The 27,767-nt window shown below is 61.3% G+C and overlaps 1 protein-coding gene across 4 annotated transcripts; it reads left to right on the forward strand.

Moving 5' to 3' along the window:
- Positions 1 to 846: 846 nt before the first annotated feature.
- Positions 847 to 27,767, forward strand: SRL (sarcalumenin; the record flags this gene model as incomplete). 4 transcript variants are annotated; one of them, XM_082490498.1, is made up of 8 exons in its annotated part: positions 847 to 907; positions 10,311 to 11,396; positions 13,084 to 13,182; positions 13,998 to 14,093; positions 17,959 to 17,994; positions 22,317 to 22,433; positions 23,128 to 23,361; positions 24,041 to 27,767. In XM_082490498.1, 8 exons carry the CDS (start codon positions 847 to 849, stop codon positions 24,850 to 24,852), a joined length of 2,541 nt encoding a protein of 846 aa, XP_082346624.1. In that variant the 3' UTR covers positions 24,853 to 27,767. The 4 variants fall into 4 exon arrangements, with proteins under 4 accessions (XP_082346624.1, XP_082346625.1, XP_082346626.1 ...); XM_082490499.1 differs by lacking the exon at positions 17,959 to 17,994; XM_082490500.1 differs by lacking the exon at positions 10,311 to 11,396.

Consider the following 27,767-nt stretch of genomic DNA (forward strand, 5'->3'; position numbering starts at 1 on the left):
CCCCCTCCCTGCCACCCCCACCTCGGGGTAGGGGGGTCCCCCTGCTGCCACGCTTATGGGGGGAGCCGGGCTGGGAAGGGGGGGGCTGTTGTTTTCCTCCCAGTTTGGTCCCTTCCCAAAGAAAATGGCGGGTCACAGCCCCTCAAAAGTGGCTCCTCCAGTGATGGCTCCACTCTGCCACGGCCAGGCTTTGGGGACGGCGCTGGGTGGCCGTCCCTTACAAGTGAGGGTGGTGAGCTGGCAACCCTGCACCTCCGGCTGCCACCGTCCCCTGTGTCGTGCTGCCAGCACAGTGCCGGTGACAACGGGGACACCCCCAGGGTGGAGGGGACATGTCCCCTTTCTTACCAGGGTTGTGGCATCACCTGGAGTTGGTGGCCCATGATGGCTAGAGGGGGCCCCAAATCAGCCCAGGACAAGGTTCCCTGGGGACACCCATCTTTGGGGGGACACCGTGATGCTCCGCTCTCCCCCTCCAGTAAATCCTGCTCCAGCCAAAAAGGGGCTGCAGGAGCTTGGGACAGCCCAAGGAGAGCCACTACCCCACACCAGCGGGATGCCGTGACAGGGACGGTGACCCCACACGGGCAGTGCCACCCCGGGGACCCCATGCCAGGAGGTGTCCCGTGCCACCACAATCCCTGATACGACCTTTTCCCGGTGCCACAGCGCTGCTGCCATGCCCCGTCCCCGTCCCCATCCCCAGGGCCCCCTGGGAGAGGACGAGCGGTGGCGGCAGCATCTGTGCTGGCCGTGCCGGCAGCTGCCTGCTGCCTGCCCTGCCCCGCGCCCGCCGCCGCCGTATAAATAGAGGCAGCGAGCGGCAGGGAGCTCCTGGCAGCCACCATGAAGGGCCTCAACCTGCTCTGCTGCTGCGTGGCCTCGCTCCTGCTCCTCGGCACTGCAGGTACGGCCGCCTGCGGGGCTGCGGGAAGCACGTGGGGCTACGGGGTCCCCATGGGGCTGTGGGTCCCCATGGGGCTGCAGGATCCCCCTGGGGCTTGGGGTCCCCATGGGGCTGTGGGTCCCCATGGGGCTGCAGGATCCCCCTGGGGCTTGGGGTCCCCATGGGGCTGTGGGTCCCCATGGGGCTGCGGGGTCCCCACGGGGACATAGGTCCCCATGGGGCTGTGGGTGCCTGTGGGGCTGTGGGTGCTCGTGGGGCTGTGGGTCCTTGTGGGGCTGCGGGGTCCCCATGGGGATGTGGGTCCCCATGGGGCTGCAGATGCCCACAGCGCTGCAGTGTCCCCATGGGGCCATGGGTCTGCATGGGGCTGTGGTGTCCCCATAGGGCTGTGGGGTCCCCATGGGGCTGTGGGCTCCCCTTGGAGCTGTGGTTGCCTGCAGGGCTGTGGGTCCCCATGGGGCTGTGCGTTCCCCTTGGGGCTGTGGGTCCCTGTGGGGCTGCGGGGTGCCCATGGGGCTGCGAGGTCCCCACGAGGCTGTAGGTCCCCACAGGGCTGCAGGGATCCCACGGGTCGGTGAATCTGCATGGGGCTGTGGGGTCCCCACAGGGCTGCAGGGTCCCCGAGGGGGCTGCAGGTCCCCATGGGGCTGTGAGCACCCATAGGGCTGGGGATGCCTGTGGGGCCACTGGTGCCTATGGGTTGTGGGTTCCCAGCGGGGCACTTTGGGGACTGTGGGTGCCCACGGGGCTGTGGGTGCCCACGGGGCTGTGGGTGCCCTGCAGGGTTGCAAGTACCCGTGGGACTGCGGGTGCCCGTGGGGCTGCGGATGCCGGTGAGGCTGTGGGGTGCCTGGTGAGCTCAGCCTGTGCCCCAGGGCTGGGTGGGTGCCAGGAGCAGGACAGGGTGGCAGGTCTGAGCTCCCCGGCAGCTCTTCACCCCCAAATCTGTAGGAAAACATGGCTGGGGGGTTGGGGGGGGGGGGCATGGCCAGGAGGGGCTGGAGGGGGGTGGCATGGGCTGGGGTCCCTCTTCTGGAGCCAGGGTGGGCGCAGGGGCTGTGCTGCCACCAACCTGCCCAGGCTCAGTGCCACCCATGGGTGCCGAGGTGGCTCAGTTTCGGGCTGTGAAGACTTGGGGGGTGGGGTGGGGGGGCTACCAGGGTGCCGGGGCACCCTGTAGTGGGAGCTGGATGGGGTGGGCTGTTTGCTTTGGGGGTCTCCCCCAACTCCCGAGGACCTGCCAAGCAAGATACCGCTCTGGGTGACCCCGGACCCCTTTCCCTGGGCCGTCCCCTCCCCGCTTAGCACCCCCGTCCCCGGCCGGGCGTCATTGAGGCTGCGCGGTGGGGTGGCATCGCCGGTACCCTTGCTTGCCCTTGAGTTAATTTGGGCCACTTCTCTGCCTGGCCGGGCTCCGATGGCCGCGCTGCTGGGAGCTGGGGGTGGGGGGGAGGCTAAGTATGGAAACAGCCGTGTAAGGGGACACTGTGCTCCCTGCAGCCGCCCTGGCCCCCCCGCCTTGGCCGCTGCCCCCCCCTCGCCCTGCGCCGCCGCGGCCCCGCGCACGGGCACCCGCAGCTGCCGCCTTCCAGCACCCGGCACCCCCGGCCCCGCTGAGTTTTGGCCTTTTAAGGGCATCTTGGACCATTCTTGTGGCTAAAGGGGTTTTGGGGCCAGTGACGCACCCCAAGGGTGGTGGGGTGACCTCCGCGGGGCAGCAGGTTGGGTCTGCGGAAACGGGGCGGGGATGGAAAGGTCCTCTACGGGCATGGCCAGTGGCTGGTGCCACCCCAAGCTGGGCTGGTGGCCCTGTGGGACATCAGGGGCTTGTCACCACGGTGGGTGACCACCAGCCCAGCTCTCGGTTGTGCTGAGGCTGGCACGGTGATGCCGTGGGGCCGGGCACGACATTGGGCACCCTGTCACCACCACCCTGCTCAGGGTGTCCCGTCTCAGAAGAGGCTCCGGGGCTGGGAGGTGTGTTGGGGTCTGCAGCCCCACAACTGGCTCTGAGGGGCTTCAGCTGCCCCCCCCCCCCCCCCCCCTCCCCCCGAGTCCTCACCCTCAGCATCTCCTGCTTACTGGGGGGAGGGTGGGGTAGGACGTCCCGTATTTTGCCCTGGTTTTGTAGATTTGGGAAAAAGATGCGAACAGTGGCGCATCTCCTGCCCGTGGTTCTGCTCCGCGGGGACTGGTGGGGTTTGCACCATGAGTTTTGCTTTTCCTTTGGCGCCAAGCCGTGCTCGTGGACCCAGGCTCCATTGGGGGACAGGAGGTGGCTCAGGGGGTGTGTGTTTTTTCCTATTTTGGGGCCTCGTCTTCCTATTTAACTCCCCTCTGGTGGGGAGAAGTCAGGGGGAGCCCAGCGGGGAACCAGGAGCTTCACCGCTGCATGGTGGAGCGGCGCGGTCCTCGGGGCGAGGGTGGGCATCGGGGTGGCTCCTCCAGTGCGTGGGGACGTGGCTGGGTTAACCATCCTGACCTCCATCTCGGCACGAAGGGGGATCTCCCGGGTAAAGCTGCTCTTTTTTGTGGCTATCAATCAGCTGAGTGTGGAAGTGGAGGGTCACCATCCCACGTGGCAGAGCGGCTGCAGCCGCAGTTTGGTAGAACCCATCCGGGTTTCTGGCCACGGTGTCCCTGCGGCAAGGGAGGACAGGGACACACGGGGCTGGATTCCCCCCTCCGGCTGTGATGCCCCTGGCTGGGGGAAACAGCCGGGTCCCCGGGTGCCCCCATGGCTGGCCGTGAGGGTGCAGAGTCCCCCGGTTCCCTGGCCGAGGCACTGTCCCCTCTGCCATGCACCGCGGCACTGGGACACACCGGCAGGGCCGCAGCGCCCGGAGGGTTTGGTGACTCCTGGGGCCGCTGCTTCCCAAAGGCCAGGGGGGTGGGAAGGGCCCTGCGCCCGTGCTCATGCAGCCCTGGCCAAAACAGCCCATGGTCCACGTGGCCGGGGCTGGCAAAGCTCCCTGGAGTGGCCGGGAGCCCCGGCGATGGGCGATGGCTCAGGGTGAGGGTGTTCTCCTGCTGCCCCATCCCTGCTCCTGCCGGGGGGAAGGTCTCCTTCTCCCCACACTCACAGCTCAGGCAGAGCCCGGCCATCCCTTCCAGGCTGGGTGGCCGTGGTGAGTCCCCGTGGCCACTGGGAATGGGCAAGGCAGTGGCCAGCCACCGTGCTCAGCAGCCATCGCGGATTTGAGTGGGCTGTGCCGTCACCACCTTCAAGGTGGGCGAGGAGTCGAGGAAAGCCCTGGGATGCTGGCATCCTCCTGCAGCAAGCGCAGAGGGCACTACGGGGCTGTCACACACCTCTCCTGGTGACAGCCAGCATGGGCCACTGCCCCCAGGAATCCTCATCCTGCCTCAGCCTGCATCTGTCACCTCAGGGTGAGCTCCATCGCCATGTTCTCATGGCATCTTGGAGTGTTCCCCATCACCCAGGATATGTCACCTTGGGGTGGGCTCCGTCAGCTGGAACGTATCACCTTGGGGTGGGCAGGTGGGCTCCACCTCCCAGGACAGAATGTCTTGGAGTGGGCTCCACCACCTGGGTTATGTCACCTCGGATGGGCTCAGGGCCCAGGACACAGCATCCATGGGGACTTCTCACCCTGACTGTCCCAGGCAGATGCCGCCCCCCAGGTAATGAGCTTCCCCAGAGGTGGGGGACAGCTGTGTCCCAGTGACAACCCACTGGACTCACCTCCACCCTTCCTTCACGTCAGCACAACCGCTACCGTTGGGTGCAGGGGTGGCAACAGTGAAGCAAGGGGCTTGGGGGGTTACAGGCACCCACAGGTTTTGGTTACTTGTGCCGCTTACATCCCTGTCACACCCCTGGTACCTCGCCTGGAGGAGATCCTGGCCCCTGTGGGTGCCCCATCTCTCCCAAAATGTTGGCCAAGGGCAGATGTTGGGCAGGTTGGCCGCATGGTGACACCCTCTCCCATCAGCCTTCCTTGGCCTGGCGTGTAGGTGACAGCCAGCCGGGCAGGACAGCCAGGACACCTCACTTGGGCACGGCCCCGGTGGCACAGGGCACCAGCGGATCCCTGCGGGATGGCGTGGGGCTGGGAGGGCTGTGCTGCCCCCAGGAACGATGCTCGGTGGGCTGCGCTCTTGACATATCCCCGCCGGGTCCCCATGTCCCCACTCGTGTCCCCACGTCCCCACTTGCTGATCCGCCAGCCCCACGCAGGCGCCGGCTCCCTGCGCTGGGAGCGCGGGCTCACCGGGGTGCCGAAACCCCAGCCCGGCCGGCGGGTCCGAGGGTGACCGAATCGCTCATAAAAACCACCCGTTCCCCCCCGGGCGCCGCAGGAATAGCAGCGGGTGCCGGTGCCTTGGCAGCGCTCCGCCGGGCTATTTTCAGCCCGTGGGGACATTTCCCTTGTAAGCGATAGCCCGAGGAAGCCGGTGAGCCCGTGTGCCGGCGGGGGCTGGCGGAGGGGCCGGGGAGTCTCCGGTCGGGCACCCCGAGCCAGGCTGGGGTGTTGGCAGCGGCAGCACGGCCCCGGTGCCAGTTGGGCGCGTGGCTCGACCCTGCCCACCTCCCCGCTCGGGGGGGAACGCCGTGGAAAAGGGCTCGGAGCCCTGTGGGATGGCTGAGATGGGATCTCCCGCGCTGCTGCTGGGGGTACAGGGGAGACACATCCCCCCCTCCCCCCGCTGGGGCTGGGTGCCACTGCTTGGCACGGCCAGGTAGCATCTCTGCCTGGACATTCCCATGGATCTGAGGATCTTGTGGGATGGTGGATCATCAGGCATTAAAGTCCAGGTTGACTCACCCAAGGGCTTTCCCTGTCCTTGCCCAGGTGACCAGGAATCTTTAGGATGACCAAAGAAGAGGGATGGGGAGTCTTCCTCAGGGAAGGCTAACACTGAGTGCATGGAGGATGTCCCTTAGGGCCACCAGCGGGGCCCTGGGGTGGGTTGGCAAAGCCACCCATCGCTGCAAGCCCGGGGACAGGACCAGCGTGACCTCGCAGGAGTCTCTCCTCTGGGGCAAGTGGCTCCTCCAGCCCCAGCCGTGGCACAGCTATTCCCTCGGGTCCTTCAGCATCTCCCAGGGCTGCAGACCCCATGAGGGACACCACGGGGAGATGTTCCTCGATGTACAGTGTGACATCTGCCTGTGCCAAAATACATGCCATTTTTTTGTGGTCCGCTCACCTGTGGACCCAGATCTCCGCCGGCCAGGGAGTCACAGATGCTTTATTTCCCACCGCCCTGATCTCGGTGTCTTCTGCAAGGCAGGAGTTCAGGTTTCCCTCCAAATCTTTAGGGTGGGCACCCTGTGGGGAGAAAGTTGAAAAAAACACCCCGCAGAAGTGATTCCCCGTTTTCATCTCTATATTTAGAAAGCTCCGAGCCTGGTTTTAATCCCTTTGGTGCGCCCTGGTGAGGGTTCTTTACTCTTTCTTAATCAAAATATCATGCAGTTCTACCTGACTATTTATAGAAATCAAATCAATTTTTTTTTTTTTTCAGCTAAACTTAAAAATCTCTTCCACAAATGAGGTCAAGTTAGTCTGACAAAGCTGTTTCCTATACCACCGCTGGGCTTTGCATTGAAAAAAATGGAAAATATTTGCTTTTTGCTCGTGCCCCCTGATCATGAAGCCTCCGGGATGGGATGTTCTAGGCTTTGGGATGCATGAGGGTCTGGAACGCCAACCCCATCCTTGACTGCCACCGTGCCTGTATCCTCCGGGCTTCTTGAGCCACTTCAGGGCACTTTCCTCTCCCAGTCGGTGAAGGCGGTGGCCTGGCCGGCTCTGAACTGGTGCCTGCGGCGCTGGCTTGGCCGTCGGCGCTGCCGAAGGGGAGTAAAACACCAGGCGCTTCCTCCACCAGGCTCTGCCAGGGATGGCACGGAGTGGGAAACCGAGGCACGGGAAGAGCGGGGATGAGATGCTGTAGTCTTCCGCGCTCGGCTGAGCACCCAGCGGTGGGCTGCGAGGATGGGGTGCCCAGGCCCGAGGCCCGGTGAGGGGCACGGTCCCCGTTTTGGGCTCCTTTGGCCCTGCCTCCCCTCCTGGGAAGGGTTACTGGTTGCAGAAAGGTCAGGCTCATGGGGCTAATCCACCCTGACTGACTTTTTCCAGCAGCCAGGCTGCTGGCTGGCAGCGGCACGGAGCATCGTAATCCCCGGGCGCTGCAATCCCTCCCCGGCAGACCCCCGTGCGGCGGCCGATGCCCGTGGCAGGCAGGGGCCAACCCTCGCCGACGGCAGGGTCAAGTGTCCCGGTGCTGCAGCTCCTTTGGGTCCAGCCATTTCCCGTAAGGCTTTATGGGAACAAAGCACAGCCCTCGGGCTTCGTTCAGCCTTGTCTTTCCCCGAAAAGGAAAGGGTAGACAGGTTTGGGGTACAACCCCTGCGCAAAACCCCGCTGGGAGGATGAGGGGACAGCAGGACTCGCAGGAGATGGTGGATAACTCCCCTGTGCGCTGCAGGGGCCGGGATGCGGACAGGGGAAGGGGGCGTGCGAAAAGCCATCCCCGTGGCGCTGCGCGTCGCTGGCCCCACGCTCGGGGCTCCTATTTCTGCCGGAGGGGGAGAACGTCCCTCACAAGGCCACCTGCGCCCATCTGTCCCTCCTAGCTGGCCCTGGTGCTCCTTGGGGGCCTCCCGGAGGACCCATTTTGGCGCCGGGGTGCTGCCGTTCCATATGGCCCCGTGCAGGGAGGGAGGGGACACTGGGGCAGGGTGACGTTCAGCCCCTGGGAGCCATCCCCATCCTTCCCGCACGGGTTTTTCCCAGGTGCAAAGCACACAGAGCCCCACCATGAGCTCTCCATCCCCGCAGCTGCGTCCCCGGGAGCTGTCACCGCTGGGGAAAGTGTCCCCAGGCAGCTGACAGCCCTCTCCCAGCCCTGCAGACGGGCATGAGTTTCGGGGCAGCACAAGCCGAGGACCCTCTGGGAGGTCAGGTCCCCAAAGGGGAGCGGGTCAAGGTCTCCTCCGCGATGCCGCCCAACCACTTGGCACAAGGCAGGGCGCGAACGAGGGGAGCCCCGGTGTCACTTTACAACGTGGTTGTCCCCGCTGCCTCCCAGAACCCACGGGGACCCACAGGATGGGTCCCCGGTGCAGACGTCACCCTTGGCTGGCAGCGGGGAGAGGGGCTGGGGCCAGCGGCCGAGGGGGGCCGGTGCTTCGCCGCCCGCAGCCCACCGAGCTGCTCCTTCTGCTTCCCTCGTACAGTTGCCGGGCCGTATTTTTAGCCGCGGGAGGACGCGCGGAGGGTGTTAAGCCTGTAACCTTCGGCCCATTTCGCTGCTCATCGGCCGGCCATCTGCAGATCAGCACAATTCGCTGTGTGATGGATTTGGAGACCATGTAGGGGAAACAGGAGGGAGAAGGAGGGGGAGAAGGGAGAGGGACTTTGTATAAGACCTTGAAGGTCACAGGAAATAAAGCCCATGACCAGCACACCAGTTGGAGTGCCCGGGGAATATTTCCCTTCTCCCACCAGGGATGGCTCGCGGTGGGCGCTAGGGTTGTCGTTGTGCCTGGCCACGGCGGGTGATGGCCCCTCTGGCCCTCTGCATTGGGTCCGAGGGGACACACAGACCCCAGACGAAGCCCTGGGGATGCGCAGGGTCTCCTTTGCCTGGTCCTGGTCCTGCTCTCCCCACACCTGTCTTGACCCTCCCCAAATGCCCGTCTGAGGAACCACGCTCCCCTCCCAGCCCTCCAGGTCACCGGCTATTTTGGGACCAAGCTGATAACATCCCCACCCCCATCAGCCGAGGGGACCCTCAGGAGACCCAGGCTGGTCTCCAGGCCACCAGGGCCAGGCAGTGGCATGCTGGCCCCTGGCCACCTGGGGCTTCGCGGGTCAGACAGAGCAGCTTCCCCTTCAAGCGGCTCCTGGCGGGCTGCACACCCTGAGGGGTCCCACAGGAAGGTGACCCGACGGAGAGGGGTGCTCCGGGTGGGAGGGAGGCAGGTGGGAGCTGCTCAGGACCTGTTTCCCTCCGCCTGGGAGCTGAATTAGGAGCCTGGAGGCACCTGCGAGCCACATGCCAGCAAAGGACAGGGGAGGTCAGCGAGGGCAGCGCAAGGGTGACCCACGCATCCGGTTTCGGCAAGGCGAGGGGCCACGGCGGCGGCAGCTCCAGCATGCCAGGCTGAGGTGCAGCGTGTCCCTGCCAACCGCCGGCGCGGCTCGTCCCCCTGCTGCTGCCGGCCAGCTCCCGGCTAACAGCACCACCGGCCCCAGCACGGATAGAGATGCAACCACCTGCCCAGCATCCCCAGCCACCGCAAACTGGTTTGAGTGGTCCAAGGCTGGCACCGCACCGACCTTGGCTGGGGTCCCCCTGTGGCCAAGCCCAGTGAGCCCCAGCGCCGTGGCTTTGCTGAGGCCCTGCCGATGCTCTGCGGGACAAACGGCCCCGCAGCACGGACGCGGTGCAGGAGCCGGTGGAGAGGGCTGGCTGCCAGCCGGCCGCCCGTGCCCGGTGCTGCCCGCTCTCCTCCCCGCAGCCTGGGTGGAGGTGGCATTTTTTTTTTTTTCCTCCTGGTTGGCATCTGCTTGCCAGCTGGAGTACAAAGGAATTATTTTCCTCTGAAACGCTTCCCTGGTATGCAGGCATTAGACGTTTCGGGGGATTATTTAGACTAGCAGCAACTGTTTGTAACGGAGACAGTATAGCTGGTGATCTTTTATTTTTGGCACCCGTTGACTAATGTTAAATTGCAGTTGGAGGGCGATGGAAAATACGGATGGCTTCTCCCCGGCCTCAGAACAAACTCATTGTGTCCCCGCCAGCCGCACAGCGCAGCACGGCACATGCTTTCCTAGTGAAGGGATGCTCACAATAAATAGCTCCCGAGCCCTGCTGCCGGGGTCAGACCCTGCCTGCGGAAAGGCAGAGCCCGGCGCCCGGGAGACCCTCGCCCCTTCCTCCCCCTCGCCCCTTCCTCCTCCTCCTCCAGCCGCCCGCCATGGCCGGCGCGATGCTCTCCCAACTCAGGGCTGGGGAAGGACCCTTTTAACCTGCCAAGTGCCCTTCAACCCCTCAAATTATGCTTTTCGTTATTCCCCCTCCCATTTTTTAGGGCTGCTTTGCCGCCTTCCCGCAGCACGTCATGGCGGGGGGCAGCCACCGCCCTGGGCAGCCGTGGTCGGCGCAGCCGTAGGGGTCCCTGCTAGCATCGGCTTTGCCCCCCCCCCGCCCCAAAACACATCTTTGCACCCAGCTTCTTGCGACAGGGACAGAAAATTGAGCTGGAAACTAGAGAAGTTTGAGGAAAGAGTTTAAACCTCTTGGTAAGAGCCACAAATCCTCCCTCAGGGCCGCCACCCTGGTGCTGATGGGGGGCCGGCGGGTGCCCCAGTAGCCACGTGCCAGCGTGGGTAAGACTGACTGAGCTGTTCTCATCGTTTAGAGCCACACGCCCCCGGCACGGACCATGTCGGCGGTGCTGCCGAAAGCCCCTTGCCAGCTGCGGAGCCCAGGCTGGAGGAGAAGGCAGCCGACGGCAGTCCCGAGGAGGACCGAGATGGCAGCCCCGCCAACGCCTCCTTGTTTGGTGCCACTGAGGAGGGACATGGAGAGGGGGAAGAAGAGCCAGCGGGTGGCCTGAGCAGGGACCCAGGGCCAGGCGATGGCCAGCCAGAGGATACCGCCGTGGAGAAGGGCCAGGAGGAGCCTGACAAGGTGCAGGGCCCAGGGGAGGACGCCATGTTGGGCACCCCTGAGGTACAAGGTGGCTTTCATGCCCAGGAGGATGAGGAGCCCGGCACCAAGAAAAGAGCCTCTGAGGAGCAAGGGCAGCCTGGGGAAGAGAAAAAGGAAGAGCCAAGAGCAGTGTCTGGTCCCGAGGGAGGAGAAGAAGGGGGCGAGCAGAGCTCAGAGGAAGACAACGAGCAGGGGGAATCTGAGGAAGATGAACATGGCGAGTCTGAGGAAGATGAAGGCAAGGGAGAGTCTGAGGAGGAGGGAGAGTCTAAGGAAGAGGGAGAGTCTGAGGAAGATGGTGCCGGGCCAGTGGCACCAGAGAATGGAACTGAAGGGAATGACAAGGAAGTGGCCAGCACTTCCAGCAAAAAGGGCAATGGCAAACCAGCAGTTGCCACTGAGGGAGAAGCCAGGGACGGCCCTGCCAGCTGCCATCACCCACCCTGTGGGGACACAGCAGAAGACCCGCCAGCAGCAGTGGAAGATGCACCGGCAGCAGAAGACCCGCCAGCAGCGGTGGAAGATGCACCGGCAGCAGAAGACCCGCCAGCAGCGGTGGAAGATGCACCGGCAGCAGAAGACCCGCCAGCAGCGGTGGAAGACGCGCTGGCAACAGAAGACCCACCAGCAGCAGTGGAAGATGCACCGGCAGCAGGAGACCCACCGGCAGCGATAGAAGACCCACTGGCAGCAGGAGATCCCCCTGCAGACAAGACATCTCCAGCAGAAACAGAGAACCCGCCTGGCCACAGCGCCCACCCAGCTGCTGCCGAGCTCCAGCAGAGCCAGATAGGTTGGAGTCTTTTCTTGTCGGTGTGCTGTAGGGGCAAGAGTGACCTACTATCAACCGCCGGTGGAGCTAAGCTTGGCACATTAAACCGCGCCTACTGCATGGCCCTCTTCTAACGCTTGTGCTTCCCATGCCTGCCCCTAACCGCTGCACGGCTGGGCCGGCTGCGGGCATCGAGGGCGCAGGCAGGAGCCTGCCGACGCCTGCGACACAGGCGCTTGTCGCAGCGATACCAAAGCTGGCCGACATTTCCCTTGCTGCAGAAGCCCATGATTTCTCCTCTGGGCTGCGGACACAGATAAGATTTTTAACACCCAAGCCCCTTCCAGCACCCGCAGACCTGTTAAAGGCTCTTTATCCTCCACATCCCCAGCTTTTGGGTGCAAGGGCAGGATGCTGCCTGGGCCGGTGGGTCTCTTGTCCACCAGCCCTTGCCTCGTAGGGAAGGTGTGAAGAGCTAATTCAGACCCATGAGTTGCTGAAGCACTGGCTCCAGCCATGTTCAGTTCAGTGAGAGGCTAACTAAGGAAAAGGGATACCCCCCCCCCGCCATGATTTCCTAGAAACGCTTGTGGACTTTGGCCCATGGGTTGGGCAGCAACCTTCGGACCCAGCCGAGTCTTTTTCTGCTTTCATCTGTAACATCCCAGCTCAAAAAGTCAGCACCGTTTGTGCCCAAAGGGAAACCCAGTTTGGTCTCTGTGGCTTTACTTGGCAAGTCAAGAGGTCTTCCTCAGCCCAACGCTCAGTAGACAACACAGTCCCTCTTGGCCCCAGCCCAGCCAGCCAGCACACATCTGTCCCCAGATCTGTCCCCAAACCCCCACTAAAGCCCAACCCAGCTCCTGATATCAAAAAGCACTTAGAGCCACACAGGGCCGTTGGTGTGCCAACACCTCCAGGGTGAGGACACCTTTGCCTCCCCATCTTGGGGACACCAGGATGCCTACCCCAGGCGGAGGCAGCTGCCTCATGCTCCCCGGGCCTGGTGTAGAGCCTTGGGGTCCCCAGAGCCATCCCAAGCCACAGCCCCACGCAGAGGGCTCCAGCCTGACATGGGGGCAGAGGTGGGAGAAGCAGGAGGGAGCGATGCCACTGGCAAAGGCAAGGCAGCCAGGACGGGTCAGGCTGGCTGGTGTCTCAAGAGCCAGCCCTCGTGTCTCTGGCTCAATGCGTGAATTTTGGGGGAGCGGACAGTCAGCGAAGCAGAGCAGAGCGTGCCTGCAGTCGAGGCTTCGCCCTGGAGGAGCTGCAGCTGCCGGGGGAAGCGCCGGGGTGGGCAGGGGCCCATTGGGCAGCAGGTGCCACGCGTGCTCGCGCTACACCCCAGCCCTGGAGCCCCTTCCAGGCACGTCCTTCGCATTCCTCATGAGCGCCGGCCCTCGCTCCCCCCCGAGGGGAGACACAGCGCGTATCCCTTGCCAGCCCCTCCTCGGAGCCAAGCAGTTGCCCACAACGCTTCCCCCAGCGGCCACAGCCCTGGCAGACTCCGCCAGGCCTCCAGGAGCCTTTGCAAAAGAGAAACCCTGCGGCACGCCAAAGGCGACAGTGGCTGCCGAGGCGCACGGCGGGTCCGTGGGCTCAGGGGGTGTGCGCTCCCCCATGTCCTCCCCCCAGCAGTAGCTTGTGTGAGCTCCTATGTGGAGTCCCCAGCTCCAGCAGTAACAAGTCTCCTTGCCTTTTCTTGCAGAAGAGGTTGAAGACGCCAGCGAGCCCACCAAGCGTGACCGGTCCCACTTGGAGAGCACCCTCAAGCTGAACGAGGACAAACCTGCCGATGATTTCTCAGGTGAGGGGGCCTGGGTAGCACCAAGCCATATGTGCCCTGCTCCTTCAGTCCATGCAGGATATGCTCTTCACCATTCTGCTGAACCAAGGACATGGATGGCATTTTCCTTCCCCAGAGCATTTTGGGTTTCACCTTACTTCTTGTAGGTCCAGCAACACCATATCTTCAATAAGAGCCTTTTTGCTGCTCTTGGGTTAACATATTTTAAAAACAACTCCAAGGGCATACAAGAATTAGGAGGGCAGAGAGGCTGGAAGATGCAGATGGTGAATCAGCCCAAACCAGCCACATCCCTGCCAAGAGACACCTGGGGTAACTTGTAATAAAGCATTGGGATTTTTATTCCAATAATTTATTAGGTTTTGCTATTATAAGGCTTGTTTCTGCCCCCATGGGCAGTCTGCACTGGTGAGAAGGTGATAAAAGCAGCTGTGGAAAAAGCTCCTTCTTTCTTCCAGTGAGCAGCTTAGGGGCCGTTCCAGGGGTCCCTGACACGACAGTGGAGGGCTTTTGGGATCATGGGTGTTGAGTGCTAAACAGCATTAACAAGAGACATTCCTTCTATCAGCTGTTGGCACGTGCAAAACTGGCAGCAGATGGGGACAGTGCCCAGCAGGAAACATTAGAGGGGAGGGGCATCAAAATGCATGACTGGGATGAGTTTGGCCAAGATTTCAACTGTAAGCCAAGTCCCTTGATCCACGGCTGAGTCACCCTCAAGATCTGCAGGGAATGCCCAGCAGCTTACCTAGGAGAGACTCAACCAGGGTGGTGGGGTTTGCCTTTCACCCGTCTGCATACTTCTGCCCCTGCAGGAGTGCTGCAGCGGCTGAGGAAGATCTACCACTCCTCCATCAAGCCCCTGGAGCAGTCCTACAGATACAACGAGCTGCGGCAGCACGAGATCACAGGTAATGTCACGGGCACTGGGGTCTCCGGCACCATCAGGTCATTGGGATGCAGATAACAGCGCAGAGAGCAGATCACGGAAAGGCTCGGATAGTTTGTCTTCCTTTGCAGCTTCCCAAGAAGGCCATGAACACACTGAGCTTAGAGGACATGCCCTAGTGAACCCAGTGGCAGGCATTCCTGCATCTGCCTTAGCCCATCTGCTGTCAGGACCATCTGTGTAGGCTGAGCATTGAACCCTGCCTGCTTCGGGTCCTCCACCTGCTCAACATCAATGCCCTGTACCACTGCCAAGCAGAGATCACGGCCCAACGAAACAGGCTTGGCAAGGAAGCTTGGGACCTCTCAAGGGTGGGGATGAGCTTCCTGGGGGTGGCTGGAGCTGGCATCCTTCCCACTCATTATGGGACACAGCCATGCAGGCAGGGTATCCCTCAAGCTCGGCAGCCTTCACTCACCCTGGGAGTTAGAGTTTCCACCCCTTGGCAATTACAGAGACATTGGATCAGGTGAGCAGGTCCTCATGGCCACGGGCATTGGCTTGAGCTGAGCCCCAGCAGTACACACGTCCCTCCAGAAGAGGAAAGCACAGACCCAGCCACAAGACGCTCACAAGCTACAGGAAGCTCTTGTGACCCATACGACACAAGTAGACCCATTTTCCAAGCATGGGTGGCCGTAGTCCAAGTCTGAGGTCTGTGTTCACTGGGGTAACTCTCCTGTGAGCCCCTACTCAAGCCCCATCCTGAGCCAGGGCCGGATACCCCCTGTGCCTTGGCTGGGCAGGCAGGGGATGCTGGAGTCCGCATCAGCCTCCTGCCAGGGTCCCCCCTTTTCCTGAAGTTCTGCCTCCCTCCCCAGGTTTCCAGCCTCACACACCCTGGAGCCATGCCCTCCCCTCCTGGTGAGACAGGACCTAGGTACCCCCTCCACACAAACCTTCCTTTTGCAGCCGGACTCTGCTCCACCAGCACATGGGTCCCACGTTCATTGGGACCCACCCACTTGGAGCAGAACCCCTGTTTTACAGGCACCCCCCCACTGCAGCACAAATGCAACTCCTAAATTAGGATCAGATGTTTTGTAAGCAGGCTTGAACATCTCCAGACCCAGCCATCCCATGTCCACCTGAGAGCCAGTGGGAGCCATGGGACAGGGCTGTAGAGTCTTCATCTTCAGCCCAGGTCCTGCCCCCCCAAGACACAGAGCACCTTGAACATCTTCCACCACCCACCCACAGGGGTCCTGGAAGGGGCATTTGTGGGTCTCAACCACGAGCTGTACCCAGCTACCTCTTGCGGCCCCCTCCATGTCCCTGCCTTGCTGCGTGCTGCATGCCAGCAGCTGGGGACCATGATCCATTTGCCCCATGGGAGAGTAACTGGGAGAGTCACAGCTCTAGCCAGCACAGGAAGGGTGCCCTGAAGACCCTCACCCCACAGCTGCTGTCACCCACTCAGTGTGCTGGCCTGGCCCCACACTCACACAGCATGGCACTGTCACGTGCCTGGGGAAGGAGCACCAGGAGCTGTAGGGTCAGCACCCTGGTGCACATCCCCACAGCACCTTCAGTGGTGGCACCATGCAGCAAGGACAGCCCAGCCATGCCCTGTCCCACCTGTCTCCATCCTGGAGCTCATCGATTCAGCAACAACCTCCTCTCCAAGCTGCTGGGGTCTGTGTTGGTGGCAGTGCAAGCATTGGCATTTACTGTCAGTCCGTCCTGGGACACATCCTACCTGCTGTAGGTGACCCGGCTCTGGCAGGGGTGGCGGACCAGATGATCTCTAGAGGTCCCTTCCAGCCCTGACCATTCTGTGATTCCATGACACTGTTGAGGAGAGCATTTGGGATTACAAGAGCAGCTGGTGGGATCACAGGCTCTAACCCTGGCTTTGCTGGTCGCTGCCAGAGGATGCAGACCCCGGCCTCAGTTCCTGGTGTGCAGCCTGTTTCCTCGCTCAGGACATCCCACCCTGCCCTTCAGTCATCCCATGCCCAAGCAGCCACCTCCCTGCTCCCTTTCAGGGGGGAGCAAGTGTTTCTCAGGCCCCTGCTGGCTTCCTCCCTTCCACCTCCCAAGAAAACAACCACCAACCTTTGTGTTTTCCCAACCCAAGGCCCCTCTCAAACCCAGCTCCTGAGCAGGACTCACCACAGACAGCAGGTCCTGGCATTCCTCACAGCACTCCATGGTCTGCCCCACTTCACCACAAGGAACAACCATCCCTCGGGCTGACAGTCCCGCAGGTCAACTCCGTCGCAGATGCAATCCCAGAGCTGGTAGCCCACAGTCACAGCCTCCTGCCTGAAGGGAAAGGAACATGGACACTGCATTGCCTGCAGCCCTTGGATCAGCCATGGGTGGCCCTGGCCATGGTCTCCTCAGAAACATTTCTCCCACCACCAAACTCCTTGAAGCATCTCTGACACCCCAGCTGTACCCTGGCACACACAGCCCCATCCTGGAAACCCAAAGCTGAGCAGTTTGCCTTTTAATACCCACAGATCCAGCTTTTCCCAATCCCTCATTAGCAGTGTAATTAGAGAAACCTGCAAATTAGTTAGAGGGTTGGCCCAAGGAGCCCTCTTGACCTTGCAAAGCAGGTGAGGAGGTGGTGGGGCTGAGGGAGACTTCTCAGCTGCTTCCTCCGTATGCACCATATGCAACCCTGTCCTGAGTGGGTTCATTACATCGGTGGTGTCCCTATGAGCTGGGAGATGTCCCCAACCTGTGCCCACCCCTGTGGCAGGGGGGAGGCTGGAGCGTGCGGAGCTGGCGGCTGAGCTGGCCGAGAGGAGCGGGACAGCTGGGAGAGCGGGCCTGTCATGGAATATGTGTGACCTTTGAAGGTGTAAGCCAATATAGAGGGGTGCCGTCGCAAGCACCTTCGCCCCTCCATTACACGGCAGCCCTCCATTTTGTGTCCCTTCCCACCAGCTCCTCTTGCGCGCACCAGCCGGTGTAACCCAAGAAGCCCCCCCTGCTCCCCGCAGCTTGCAAAAACACCCGCCTAGATGGCTGTCACCCGTCCCGGGGGAGCTGTGGCCGCCACTGTCAACCTAAGGTTCTGAATTGTTAGGGTGCATCCCAAAAAAAACACCTCAACCCCACAGCCCTCTGCTTACAGCGTGTTTAATCCCGGCAGGTGCCATCTCCTTTTCCCTGCCTGCCACCCTCCCGCGTCCCCGCTCTGCCATCCCACCTGGCTGTGGGCACGCTCCGGCTGGGTCCGCCTGCGTGCTTGGCCACCACGTGGCCACCCCATAGGGACTGTCCCTAGCCCAGGGCTGAGGGACTCTCCCAGTCTGGTGATGGGAAACTTGCTGTGAAGTCATGCCGGTCTGTGGTGCATGCTGGTGACCCTAATTACTGTAGATGCGCTGATTAGCATGCCTGTATAGGGAATGACTTCCCAGTTGCCATCACCAGCCACCCTGGGGTTGGATATGGGTAACCACACCACCGGGGTGCCCAGGACACTCGCCGGGGTTGGTTGCCGTCCTAACCATGGCTTGTTGGGCTCCGTTTGCTCGGTGAATGTTGCTGGGGAAGGCATTAACGAGCGGGGCAGGAGGGTTGGAGTGCCGTCTCGGACGCGGCGGCTCTCCTGGGGCTGCTCCCCCAGGCCACGTCCCCGCTGCGCAGGGGTTTAGTGCTTGTCCCGGTACCCGCGGGTCTCGTTTCTCACAGACGGTAACTCCTCCTCTCCCGCTGGGAATGTGGCCGTCGTCGGCTTTTCCTGCCCACAAGAAGGCCAGGGACAGTCTGCAGCTCCCTCCTCGGCCTGGGCCAGACCCGGGCAGCCGCATCCCTCCTTCGACTCACGGTACCTTTTCTCTCTCCCCGTGTTCCCCCGCTAACAGCTTACCCCGGACGCACCCTGGGCTCCTCCGCCACAGGTTGGTATCGCTGCCTGCTCCCTGCATGCTGCCAGCGCTGCCTAAGCTCTACGCTGGCCTCCCGCTTTCCTAGTCACCTGCCCCAAAAAGGACCACGCTTCCCAGGCACCGAGCAGACCCCGGTTAGGGGCGTCCCATGGCACTTGCCGCAGCCGGTGTCCCCAACCCTGCCGGAGCTCGGCACATGTGTCGCTGCACTTGTCTTTCCCAGGCCCGACTCCGCGCACCCCCACCTCACGAGGGCTTTGACACCGTTCCCTCCTGGGTTACGACTCCAGAGGTTGCGTATTCCTCTAGCGATGGTTTCAAAGGCATTTATGGTGGACCTGCGGGTCGATCTCCCACCCATGGCTTGAACCGGAGGAGCCCAGCAGATAGCCCACCCTGCAGGGGAGCTCTTCCCTCCCTTCACCCTCCTACGGGAAGAAACCTTCCCGAATGTCCCACCCTTGATCCCCGCTGGCCGTAGTTTAAGCCGATGAGCCCGCAGCAGCTGTCCCAGTAACGCAGGCTGGCCCCTGCGCGGCGGGCTCGGTCCCCTCGAGAGCCAGCGCTGGCTCCTCTCCCTGCCTGTCCCGCTCCGGCTGTGCTGATGGATCCCCCCCCGGGGAAAAGCAGGAGATGGGAGACGGGCCAAGAAACGCCAGCCAACACCCAGCCCTTCCCCTGGCTCCGGGGCTGAGCCACCGGGACAACGTCCCTGCTGCGATACGAGGCAGGGCAATCCCATCTTCTGGCCCTCCTGTCCTACCCCACAGCCCCGGCTGCCGGATTCTGCCAAAATGGGCTCCTCCGCACACCGGACCCGGCCGCAGCGGAGCCCTGCCGGCACCTGGAAGGCCTCTGGCTCCCTGTCGTGCCAGCGTGCCGGCAGCGGAGAGGATTGTAGATATATATAGCGTATTCCGATAGCTGTCTTATCTGCATCTCTAGCTGCAGGCGCAGGCGCGCGCCTGCGTGCGTGGGCATGCGCGCACGGGGAGCACGACGCGGAGGCAGGGCGCAGGCGGTCTGCAACCACGGGTGGCTTGTGCCTCCATCTGCGGGCACGCGTGCCGTGCGGGTACCCGTGGCTCTCGGTGAGCGAGCTGGCCGCCCCCCCCCCCCCCCCAAGGGCTGCCAGGCAGTGCGTCATCGCCATAGGCAGAGGGGCTGGCGGTGTTTGGGGAGCAGGGGTGGGGTGGCGGCGTGGGTGACACCGGGAGAGTCTCCCCAGGTTTTTTAGCCTTCCCCGGGTGGTTTGAGGACAGAGCAAGACCTTCCTGCCCCGTGGCTCGGTCTGAAGAAGGTGAGGAAGGAGGTTTTGCTGTGCCCAGCATCCTCAGGACAGAGGGGGGGTGTGTGAGCCGATACCAGGCACTTCTTGTTGGGCTTGAGGGCAAGGTGGGAGAAGACCCGGCCCAGGGTTGATCCCAGCCCCGGAGCGGCAGTGCTTCCACGCAAGGGCAGCCGGGCGTCGCATGCAACATGGAAAAAAAACTCCCAGAAAGCCACTGCTCTAGGAAAAACCCCCACCTTTTTAGGCATCCAAATTGCTCCTGCCCCCAGATCTGAACGGTGCAAGGCTCTGCGGAGGGAGGTATGACCTTCCCGGCCTTGTTTGCCAGGTGCTCTGCTGGATGGCAGCACCTTCCTTACCCTGCAAACCCGGCAGCTTAGAGACGCCGTGTTTTAAGCTGCTCTGCTTTACGCAGGACCACAGGAGAAGGGGTACGAGGTCTGAGGAACCCCCTGCTCGCAGGCAGGGCCCGATCACACACCAGCGCGTGACTGCTTCTGCAGATGCCACCAGGACGTGCTGGGCTTAAGCGGGGATGAGTGGAGCTGGGCGAGAGGCAGGCTGGGCTGGGAGCGAGCAGCCACAGGGTGGCTGGAGAGAGCCATCGTGATGGAGCTGCCGCCGTCCCTGCCCTGCAGCTGGCAAGGACTGGCGCGTTTTCCCCAGCCGGACCATGAAGGTGACCCAAATCGGTGCTGAACAGACGTAGCAGGGGGATGTAGCAGGGGCAGGTGCCAGGCCAGCACCCTCCCAGGTGGGAGATGCTCTCTGGTCCCCCAACCCCGCGCCTCGGGCAGCAGCGAGGAGGACCCATGTGTGGCCTCACATCCTCAGGGCTGCTGCCACCCGGAGAGACGCAAGGATCCAGTGCCTGGCGCTGCTTGCGAAGCTCGTGGGGTGCCGGCACCCCGTTGCCAAAGTAAGGGGTAGAGGTGGGCTCGACGAGCTGTTGGTGATCCGGCAGGGGGGCTGCCCGCATCGCCGCCCGCATCGCCGCCAGCCTCGGCACAGCGGGGCAGAGGTGGGGAGGCGAAGTGGAGCCGGGGCGCGCGGGCTGCCGGCGTTCACACAGCCACGCCTGGCCAGGAACGTGTTACGAAAGAGCACGCGGGGACCCGCCTCAAACCTCTGGCACAACATCACAGGGGATAATAATAATCATCATCATCATCCGAAACCCAATTAAAGCCAGCAAGCGAACAGAGCGGCAGTGACAGAGTGGCACAGAGGAGTGATTAATAACGAAAATCCGAGGTTTCAACATTTGTTTTTGTCCCGCGTGAGAAGACAACGCTGGATCGCCGTGGCTCGTGGGCAGGGGGCAGGGAGCAGGCAGGGGGCAGGGAGCAGGCAGGGGGCAGGGAGCAGGCAGGGGGCAGGCAGCAGGCAGCGGGCACGGCCATCCCCGTGGTTCAAGTACATCTTGAGGGAGGAGGGTTGAGCTGCACGGACATCTGGGCCCTGTGGAGAGATGTCCCCCGGCCCATTCCCTTCCCCAGTGGTGACATGGTGGCCCTGCCACGGGCAGATGCAGGCAGGAGGAGGCTGGCACGCTCTGCCCGACTCCTGTGTCCGGGATCAGATGGGTTCTGTGCGGAGCTGCCATGCAGTGCCCTCCAGCACCCTCGAGAGTGGGAGCTCAGCGCCATATGGGCTTTGCGACTCTCCCCCACCTGGGAGATGGATCCCCAGCTCGCTGGAAAGCCGCGGGCTCCTGCGGGGGCGGCATCCCCGGAGCAGCGGGGTCTCTCAGCCACCGCAGGGAAAACAGCTCTGCCTCAGGACTGGGGCCGAAGGGAGGGGGCGGGGGGCAGCGCGGGTCCCCCAAGAGCATCGCCAGCCCCTGCTGCCGGGCACGTCCCTGCCTGGAGCAGACACGCCGGGGGGCTGTGCTGGGTTGACACCGTGGCAGGGTGGCCGCCGCTCTCTGCCATCTGCCACCACGGTTTTCCCGGCACTGTTTCCTGTCCGGGATCGTCTGGCTACATCAGTGCCAGTACACGAAGAGGGATGGGGAAGGTTCCCATGAGCAGGAACTCACTCATCCAGTTTTTACTTCCATTTCTGGCCTGACTTGGGCTCGAGCCGATGAGCAGGCTCCCGGCTATCCTGGGCACGGCTTGGGGGCTGGCACAGGCCAGGGGCTCCTCCAGCTCCACCAGCGGGCTGAGGGCTGGGAAAGTCAAGCGGTGTGGGCACAGGCTGACTGCAACGAGTCCCGCTCGAGCAGGGATTGCTCCTGGGACAGTGGCTGCCTCTGTCCAGGGACCTCTCAGCTCTCAGACCAACTGCGTGGCACCAGGACAGGTCCTTACGGGCCATCACCAGCCTCTTTGAGCCCCTTAGCAAACTCCAGGACTTGAAGAGTGCAGGATGGGGACTGTTGTTCATTCTCCTCCTGCCCTCCCCGCTGGACCCTCGCACCCAGCCCACGCGTAGCCAGGGACCCTCTGCTGGAACCGGAGGGCTGAGAGTGATGATCCGGGGGCAGATCCCTGGCAGGGTATGATGGAAAGGCAAGGCAGGCAGCCGGCCCAAGGCTCGCACCGCGCTTACCAAGCACCGCGCCATAGCGCTGCTCCTCAAACCACGCCAGCTCCTTTTGCACGAGGCGTTCGCCTGGTTGCGGCATGGCCAACTCCTTCGCATGTCCCGTGCTTTGCGGCGGCCGCCTTCAAACAACACTCGCCCCGCAGCCAGCCCCGAATTCACTCCGGCTAAACCAGAACTGAAGAGAGACAAGGTTTAAAAAGACCTTCAAGTCCTCCCATAATCTAAGAAAGGCCAAACCTCAGAGAATGTCAGACAAGCGAGATGGGGTCTCCCGCGGAGCACGGTGATGTCCTGCTCCTGCAGACACCGGGGCCCGTCGCTGGGCGATGCCTTGGCTCGCGAATGGCTGCCAGCCCCAAAAAGGGTGGCTGTTTCCCCGGCAGCGCTGCCGCGCCGCTCAGATGGGATGCTCGTTACAGCCGGGAGTTAATCGTGCTGCGGCGACGGCTATTGTTTCTTCACTTCCTCTTGTTATTTCCCCTCTCCGCAGATGGGGAGATCACTTCCAAGCCAATGGTGCTATTCCTGGGACCGTGGAGCGTCGGCAAATCCTCCATGATAAACTACCTCCTCGGGCTGGACGACACTCCCTACCAGCTCTACACAGGTACCACGCTCACCTCTCCCCCCCTGCTCCCCCGAGGCTGCGCTGGCACCGGCATTTCTGCATCCGTGTGGTCAGGGTTTCCCGGCTGTCTCTCTTCGATCCCCCACCCCGTGACAGCCGGGAGGTTGCGACCCAGTCCGTGCTGCCCGTCTGCAGCGCCACGTGGAAGGCGATGCTCCCCACCACAACCCAGGGCCTATCCACCCTCCCCGGGGAGGAGGGGGAGGGCATCTCACCCTGCAGCATCCCCATCCCACAGTTCAGGGCTCACCACCACTGACCTTGTCTTCTCCCCTTCCCTCCTCATGTGGAGCCAATTAATTCACCCTTCCAGGAGAAAAGCCATTCCCCTTCCTTCCTCCCTGCTCCCATGGATGTCATCTCGCAGCTGAGGGCAGATGTCTGTGGCCAGCTCTGCGCCGCGGTAATCAGGGTTCCCGGGAGGTGGTTCTCCAGGGCACCTTGTGCAGTCAGGCCACCTCCAGAATAACCAGTCCCCGCAGAAGACAGCCCTGCTGGCATTTTCTCAAGAGGTTTGGCAAGAATAGAATAGCCCCACTGCTTGCCTTCCCCTAGCATCTCTCGGCAAGCGAGCGATGCTCCTGAGCTCCCCGGCTAGTCCCAGGCCAGCCCTGTCATGTCCATTGCCTGGTATGGACCTCACAGCTCTGCTGCTCCTCTCGTTGCTGGGCAGGGGCAGAACCCACCACTTCCGAATTCACTGTCATCATGCACGGCCCCAAGCTGAAGACCATTGAGGGCATCGTGATGGCTGCTGACAGCGCCCGTTCCTTCTCACCCCTGGAGAAGTTTGGGCAGAACTTCTTGGAGAAGCTGATAGGGATCGAGGTGCCCCACAAACTGCTGGAGCGAGTCACCTTCGTGGACACGCCAGGCATCATCGAAAACCGCAAGCAGCAAGAACGAGGTAGGGGTTTACTGGGTTCATCTAAGGGACTCCAGAAAAGATGTTGTAATGATGTCAGATGACAAAGATGGCCGCAGCACAACAGGGAAAAGCCCTAGGTCACGAAAGGGGTCTTGCACTAGAGGGGATGGCGATGTTTGGCTGCCCATGGCTACGGTGTTTCCTGGGGACTCCTCGGGCTGTTGATTGCCTCAGCTCAGCGTTTAAGGCTCCGTTTGTCACCCTCGGATGGCTTTGCCATCAGCTGGTGCTACAGCAGGGCCCAGAGGAGCGCCATCCCCACAGCACCTGGGATGCCAGGACAGATCAGCAGGGCTTCTTGACCCTCTTGGTGCCCACTGAGGAAAGCAATGCTGCGGCCGATGTCCGCTTACAGGAGCAGCAGGAATCTGTGGCCAGCAGCAGGGAGAAAGGAGGTTTGGAGGTGAGGTTGAGGGAAACACGCAGTCACAGGCCCAGACACACAGGGATGGGTTTTCATGCCAAGAAACTCTGAAGTGTTTTCAGCACATGAGAAACAGGTTCTGGGCTGCATGGGAAGCCTGCTGTGTCTCACACCCTGGCCAACCCAGACAGGGCGTGAGACACGGCAGGCTCGAGGCTTGTCTATCCCTTGACCTAGAGGGACTCACCCTGTGCTGGCCATTTCTGCTGGATTTCTCTCTTTCCTCCCCTCAAGGTTACCCGTTCAATGACGTGTGCCAGTGGTTCATTGACAGAGCTGATCTCATCTTCGTTGTCTTCGACCCTACGAAGCTGGACGTGGGCTTGGAGCTGGAGATGCTGTTTCGCCAGCTGAAGGGCCGCGAGTCTCAGATCCGAATCATCTTGAACAAAGCCGACAGCCTGGCTACCCAGGAGCTCATGAGAGTCTACGGTGCCTTATTCTGGAGCCTGGCTCCTCTCATCAACGTCACGGAGCCACCCAGGGTGTACGTTAGCTCCTTCTGGCCCCACGAGTACCATCCGGATACCCACAAAGACCTGTTCCTCAAAGAAGAGATATCGCTCCTGGAAGATCTCAACCAGGTGATTGAGAACAGGATGGAAAATAAGATCGCCTTCATACGCCAGCACGCCATCCGGGTGCGCATCCACGCCCTTTTGGTCGATCGCTATCTACAGACCTACAAGGACAAAATGACCTTCTTTAGCGATGGAGAACTGGTGTTCAGGGACATTGTGGAAGATCCTGACAAGTTCTTTATCTTTAAGTCCATTCTGGCAAAGACCAATGTCAGCAAATTTGACCTCCCCAACCGCGAGGCATACAAGGACTTCTTTGGCATCAACCCCATCACCAGTTTTAAGCTACTGTCTCAGCAGTGTTCCTACATGGGAGGGTGTTTCCTAGAGAAGATCGAGAAGGCCATCACTCGCGAGCTTCCCGATCTCTTGGGAAGCATTGGTTTGGGGAAGAAGCCCAACGTTCTCTCCTGCGACATCACTGGCTGTGGCGAAACCCCGAAGAATCGCTACAAGAAACCCTAAGGTGTTCTGTAATATAACCAACCGTCCACGTGTTCCTACCAGTGAATGAGCTTATGTCTTATCTGTCCAAGAAGCCATGGTTTGTTAACCCTTTGAGTGCCACACTGGCAAAGGCTACTGTACTATGAGGACTTTGAGTCATTGACATCGATGGCAGGGGAAGATGGGTGGGCATAAGAAAGAGAATAAAAACTGTGAATTCCTGACATTTTATCTTTGTTCTTTCAAGTAGAAGGCAATGTTTAAGCTGTAAGTATGAGCAATGCACGGTGAGCTAGAACTGTAGCTGCTTTTTCACTGGCGCCAAGAGTGCGTGAACAGGAATTTCAACCTCTGCATCCTCGGAGCCGGCAGGGAGCAAGAACGAGGGCACGGCGTGAGAGCACAGGGGAGACCGGTAACACACTAACCCGGGGCATCACCGGGAGCCCCGGGGGCAAAGCGCTGGGCAGGGAAAGCGAGGCCAGGTCCCAGCTGTTGTTTTCAGGCACAAACATCCTACAAATCTCTGCAGATACTGACCTTGTTTTTCTTTCTGAGACTTTTAGGTCGCCCAGTGAGTTCTCCTTTCACATAACAGCTGAGTTGAACTTCTGCAGCCTTCACCTGGGTGTTTGCCTTCAGAAGGGGCTTTTGCAGGGGCGTTTGTAGCTCCAGACAGGTAGCCGTGATGGACTTGCAAAAGTCCACGTCTGAGGAAGCAGTGGTCTGGAAAGGAGCTGCCAGCACCAGTTAAGCTGTGCTGGAGGAGGAGGGTCAGCAGCCCAAATCACACAGTCCCACAAGGAACCATGAGTGGGTTTTCCTTCCTCTGGGCCAGCACAGGGACAGGGCACTTGGGGCCTGTGTGTGTCATTAACCTCCAAAACCCGTGCTGGCGAATCAAGCCTGCAGATCAGCAGGGCTCCAAGAGTTAAGGGTTTGGAGTGTTGACCTTGTTCAGCCCCATGTTGTTGTTTTCTCAGAGTCAGACCCTCATGTTTTTGTGGTCTGTGGATGGAGGCAAGAACTGGGGGGGGTGGGGGTCACTAGCCTCATCCTTTTTGTCCGTCTGCTGATCTGCCGCAATTTTGTTGGCTCATCTCTGTGCATTGGCACTCAGTCCTGGGAGGAGAAAGAGTATTGCTTTGGAAACACCTGAGCAGGTTGAGGTTCTCCGTGGACAGCTGACCTCGAAACCCTACAGTGAAAGCCAAGGGATTAGGGGTGGCCTCATGACCAGGCCCTCACGGCCAGCACGGCTGGCTGCCGAGCACAAGCCAACCAGGAGGTAGATGTTGCCCTGGATGGAGACCGACGCCTTCAAGTCCACCAGTGACCTGCTGAATGTCCTTTCTCCTTCCTCCTGCCAAACGAGCACAGCTAGCACTTCTCTCCAGGAAACCTCTGGAGTAGAGGGACTTACCTTTGACAGGAACAAGAAGATGTGGAGGTGCCGGGTGAGGCAAGAAAAAGGCAAAAGGAATGAAAGCAGGAAAAAGAACGCTGGGAACGGAAGGCTGTCTTGCGATGGGAAGGGTGTGAAGGGCAGTGCCCCTCATCTTCATGTGCTCAACAGGACATGGACTACAGCAGAAGGTCCATGGGAGCTCCATGTCCCCCAGCACCAAGGCCAGGCACTGCGAAGAGGTCACCTCAAGTCCAGGTGAGTTTGGGGTCATGCTGTCCCAGGGACCTCCATGCTCCTTGCCTCTGCTTCAAGGTAGGACTCTACCTTTGAACTAATGAAGACGAGACCCAAATCTACACCCAAGCATGGGAAGGGGCACGGCTTGTGCAGAGGGATTTTGCCCACAGTGCAGAGGGGACTGGAGGTAGGAGTGAAGGCGAGGAGAGTTCCAGAGAGAGCAGTAGTCGGAACAGCCTGGAGAGAAGCGATGTGCTCGTGAGTCAGCACCATGAGGTCTCAAACCTGCCCCAGAGCTGCTGCCCCCTCTGCTGCTGTTCTTTCTGCTTTCTTGTACATGACCCCATCGCTCATCAGTGGCCCTCTCTGTCTCACCCGCTCCTCACCTCTCACTCCCCTCCGCTGGGTTAGTCTGCATGGTTTTCTTAAGAGCTAATGGAATAGAAACACAGACCGAAATGGGCTAATATTGTCACTGTTCCTGCCGTCACTGTGTGTCACTGTCACGGCAAGCAAAGGCCATCAGACCTATTTGCAAACGCCACATCGCACCATCTCTTTTCTTGCTGCCCTGCCTCCCCAAAGCCCGCCGGCTCTGGGGTACCCAGGGAAAGGCCCCCCTCCCCATCCCAGGAAGGAGCTCTGACTCTCCCTTATGGCCTTGAAGGCACCGTTGCTCTGCCCTCGGGCCGCCCCCATCGTTCTCCCTTCTCCATTTTCCTTTTCTTTTGCTTTATCTTCCAGCACTCACTGCCTCTTCTCCCCCTTTCTCTTCCCTTCAGCACCCGCACGCCCTGTGCAAAGCTCTGGTGCCCACGTCCCAGATGGGGCTCCTCTATAACGGCCAAACCCCCTTTTTCCCCCCACGATATCATACATTAGGGTTCTCTTTCCAATGCGGTGGCAGCGGTGGTCCAAAGCTGGGGCTGCTTTCTGCTCCCTGTGACGCTGACTCGGCTCTGTGCTGGCTCAGGGAGATGCCGACACCGAGACGCTTTCTCTCCAAGTGGCTGTCAGTTCCCAGAGGACAGCAGTCCACAGCCCAGCTCTCTCCGAGCTTTCTTAGGAGAGCTCTGGGAAGCTGCGGGCGGAAACAGGGAGCAGAGAGACCTTTGCATTTTGCCAAGAAGCCCTAAGCCCTCACGGAGCTCGGGGGGGTGAGCGTCTCGCCTGAGAGCACGGCAGGAGGGAGGGAGCTGGGACACAGCCCCACGTAGATGCCCGTGATCGTGTGCATTGGGATAAAACTGTCAGCTTGAACATCAGCCTGTCTAATAAAACCTGGTAT

This window comes from Vanellus vanellus (genome assembly GCF_965231255.1).
Source record: "Vanellus vanellus genome assembly, chromosome: 14".
Classification (NCBI taxonomy): domain Eukaryota; kingdom Metazoa; phylum Chordata; class Aves; order Charadriiformes; family Charadriidae; genus Vanellus; species Vanellus vanellus.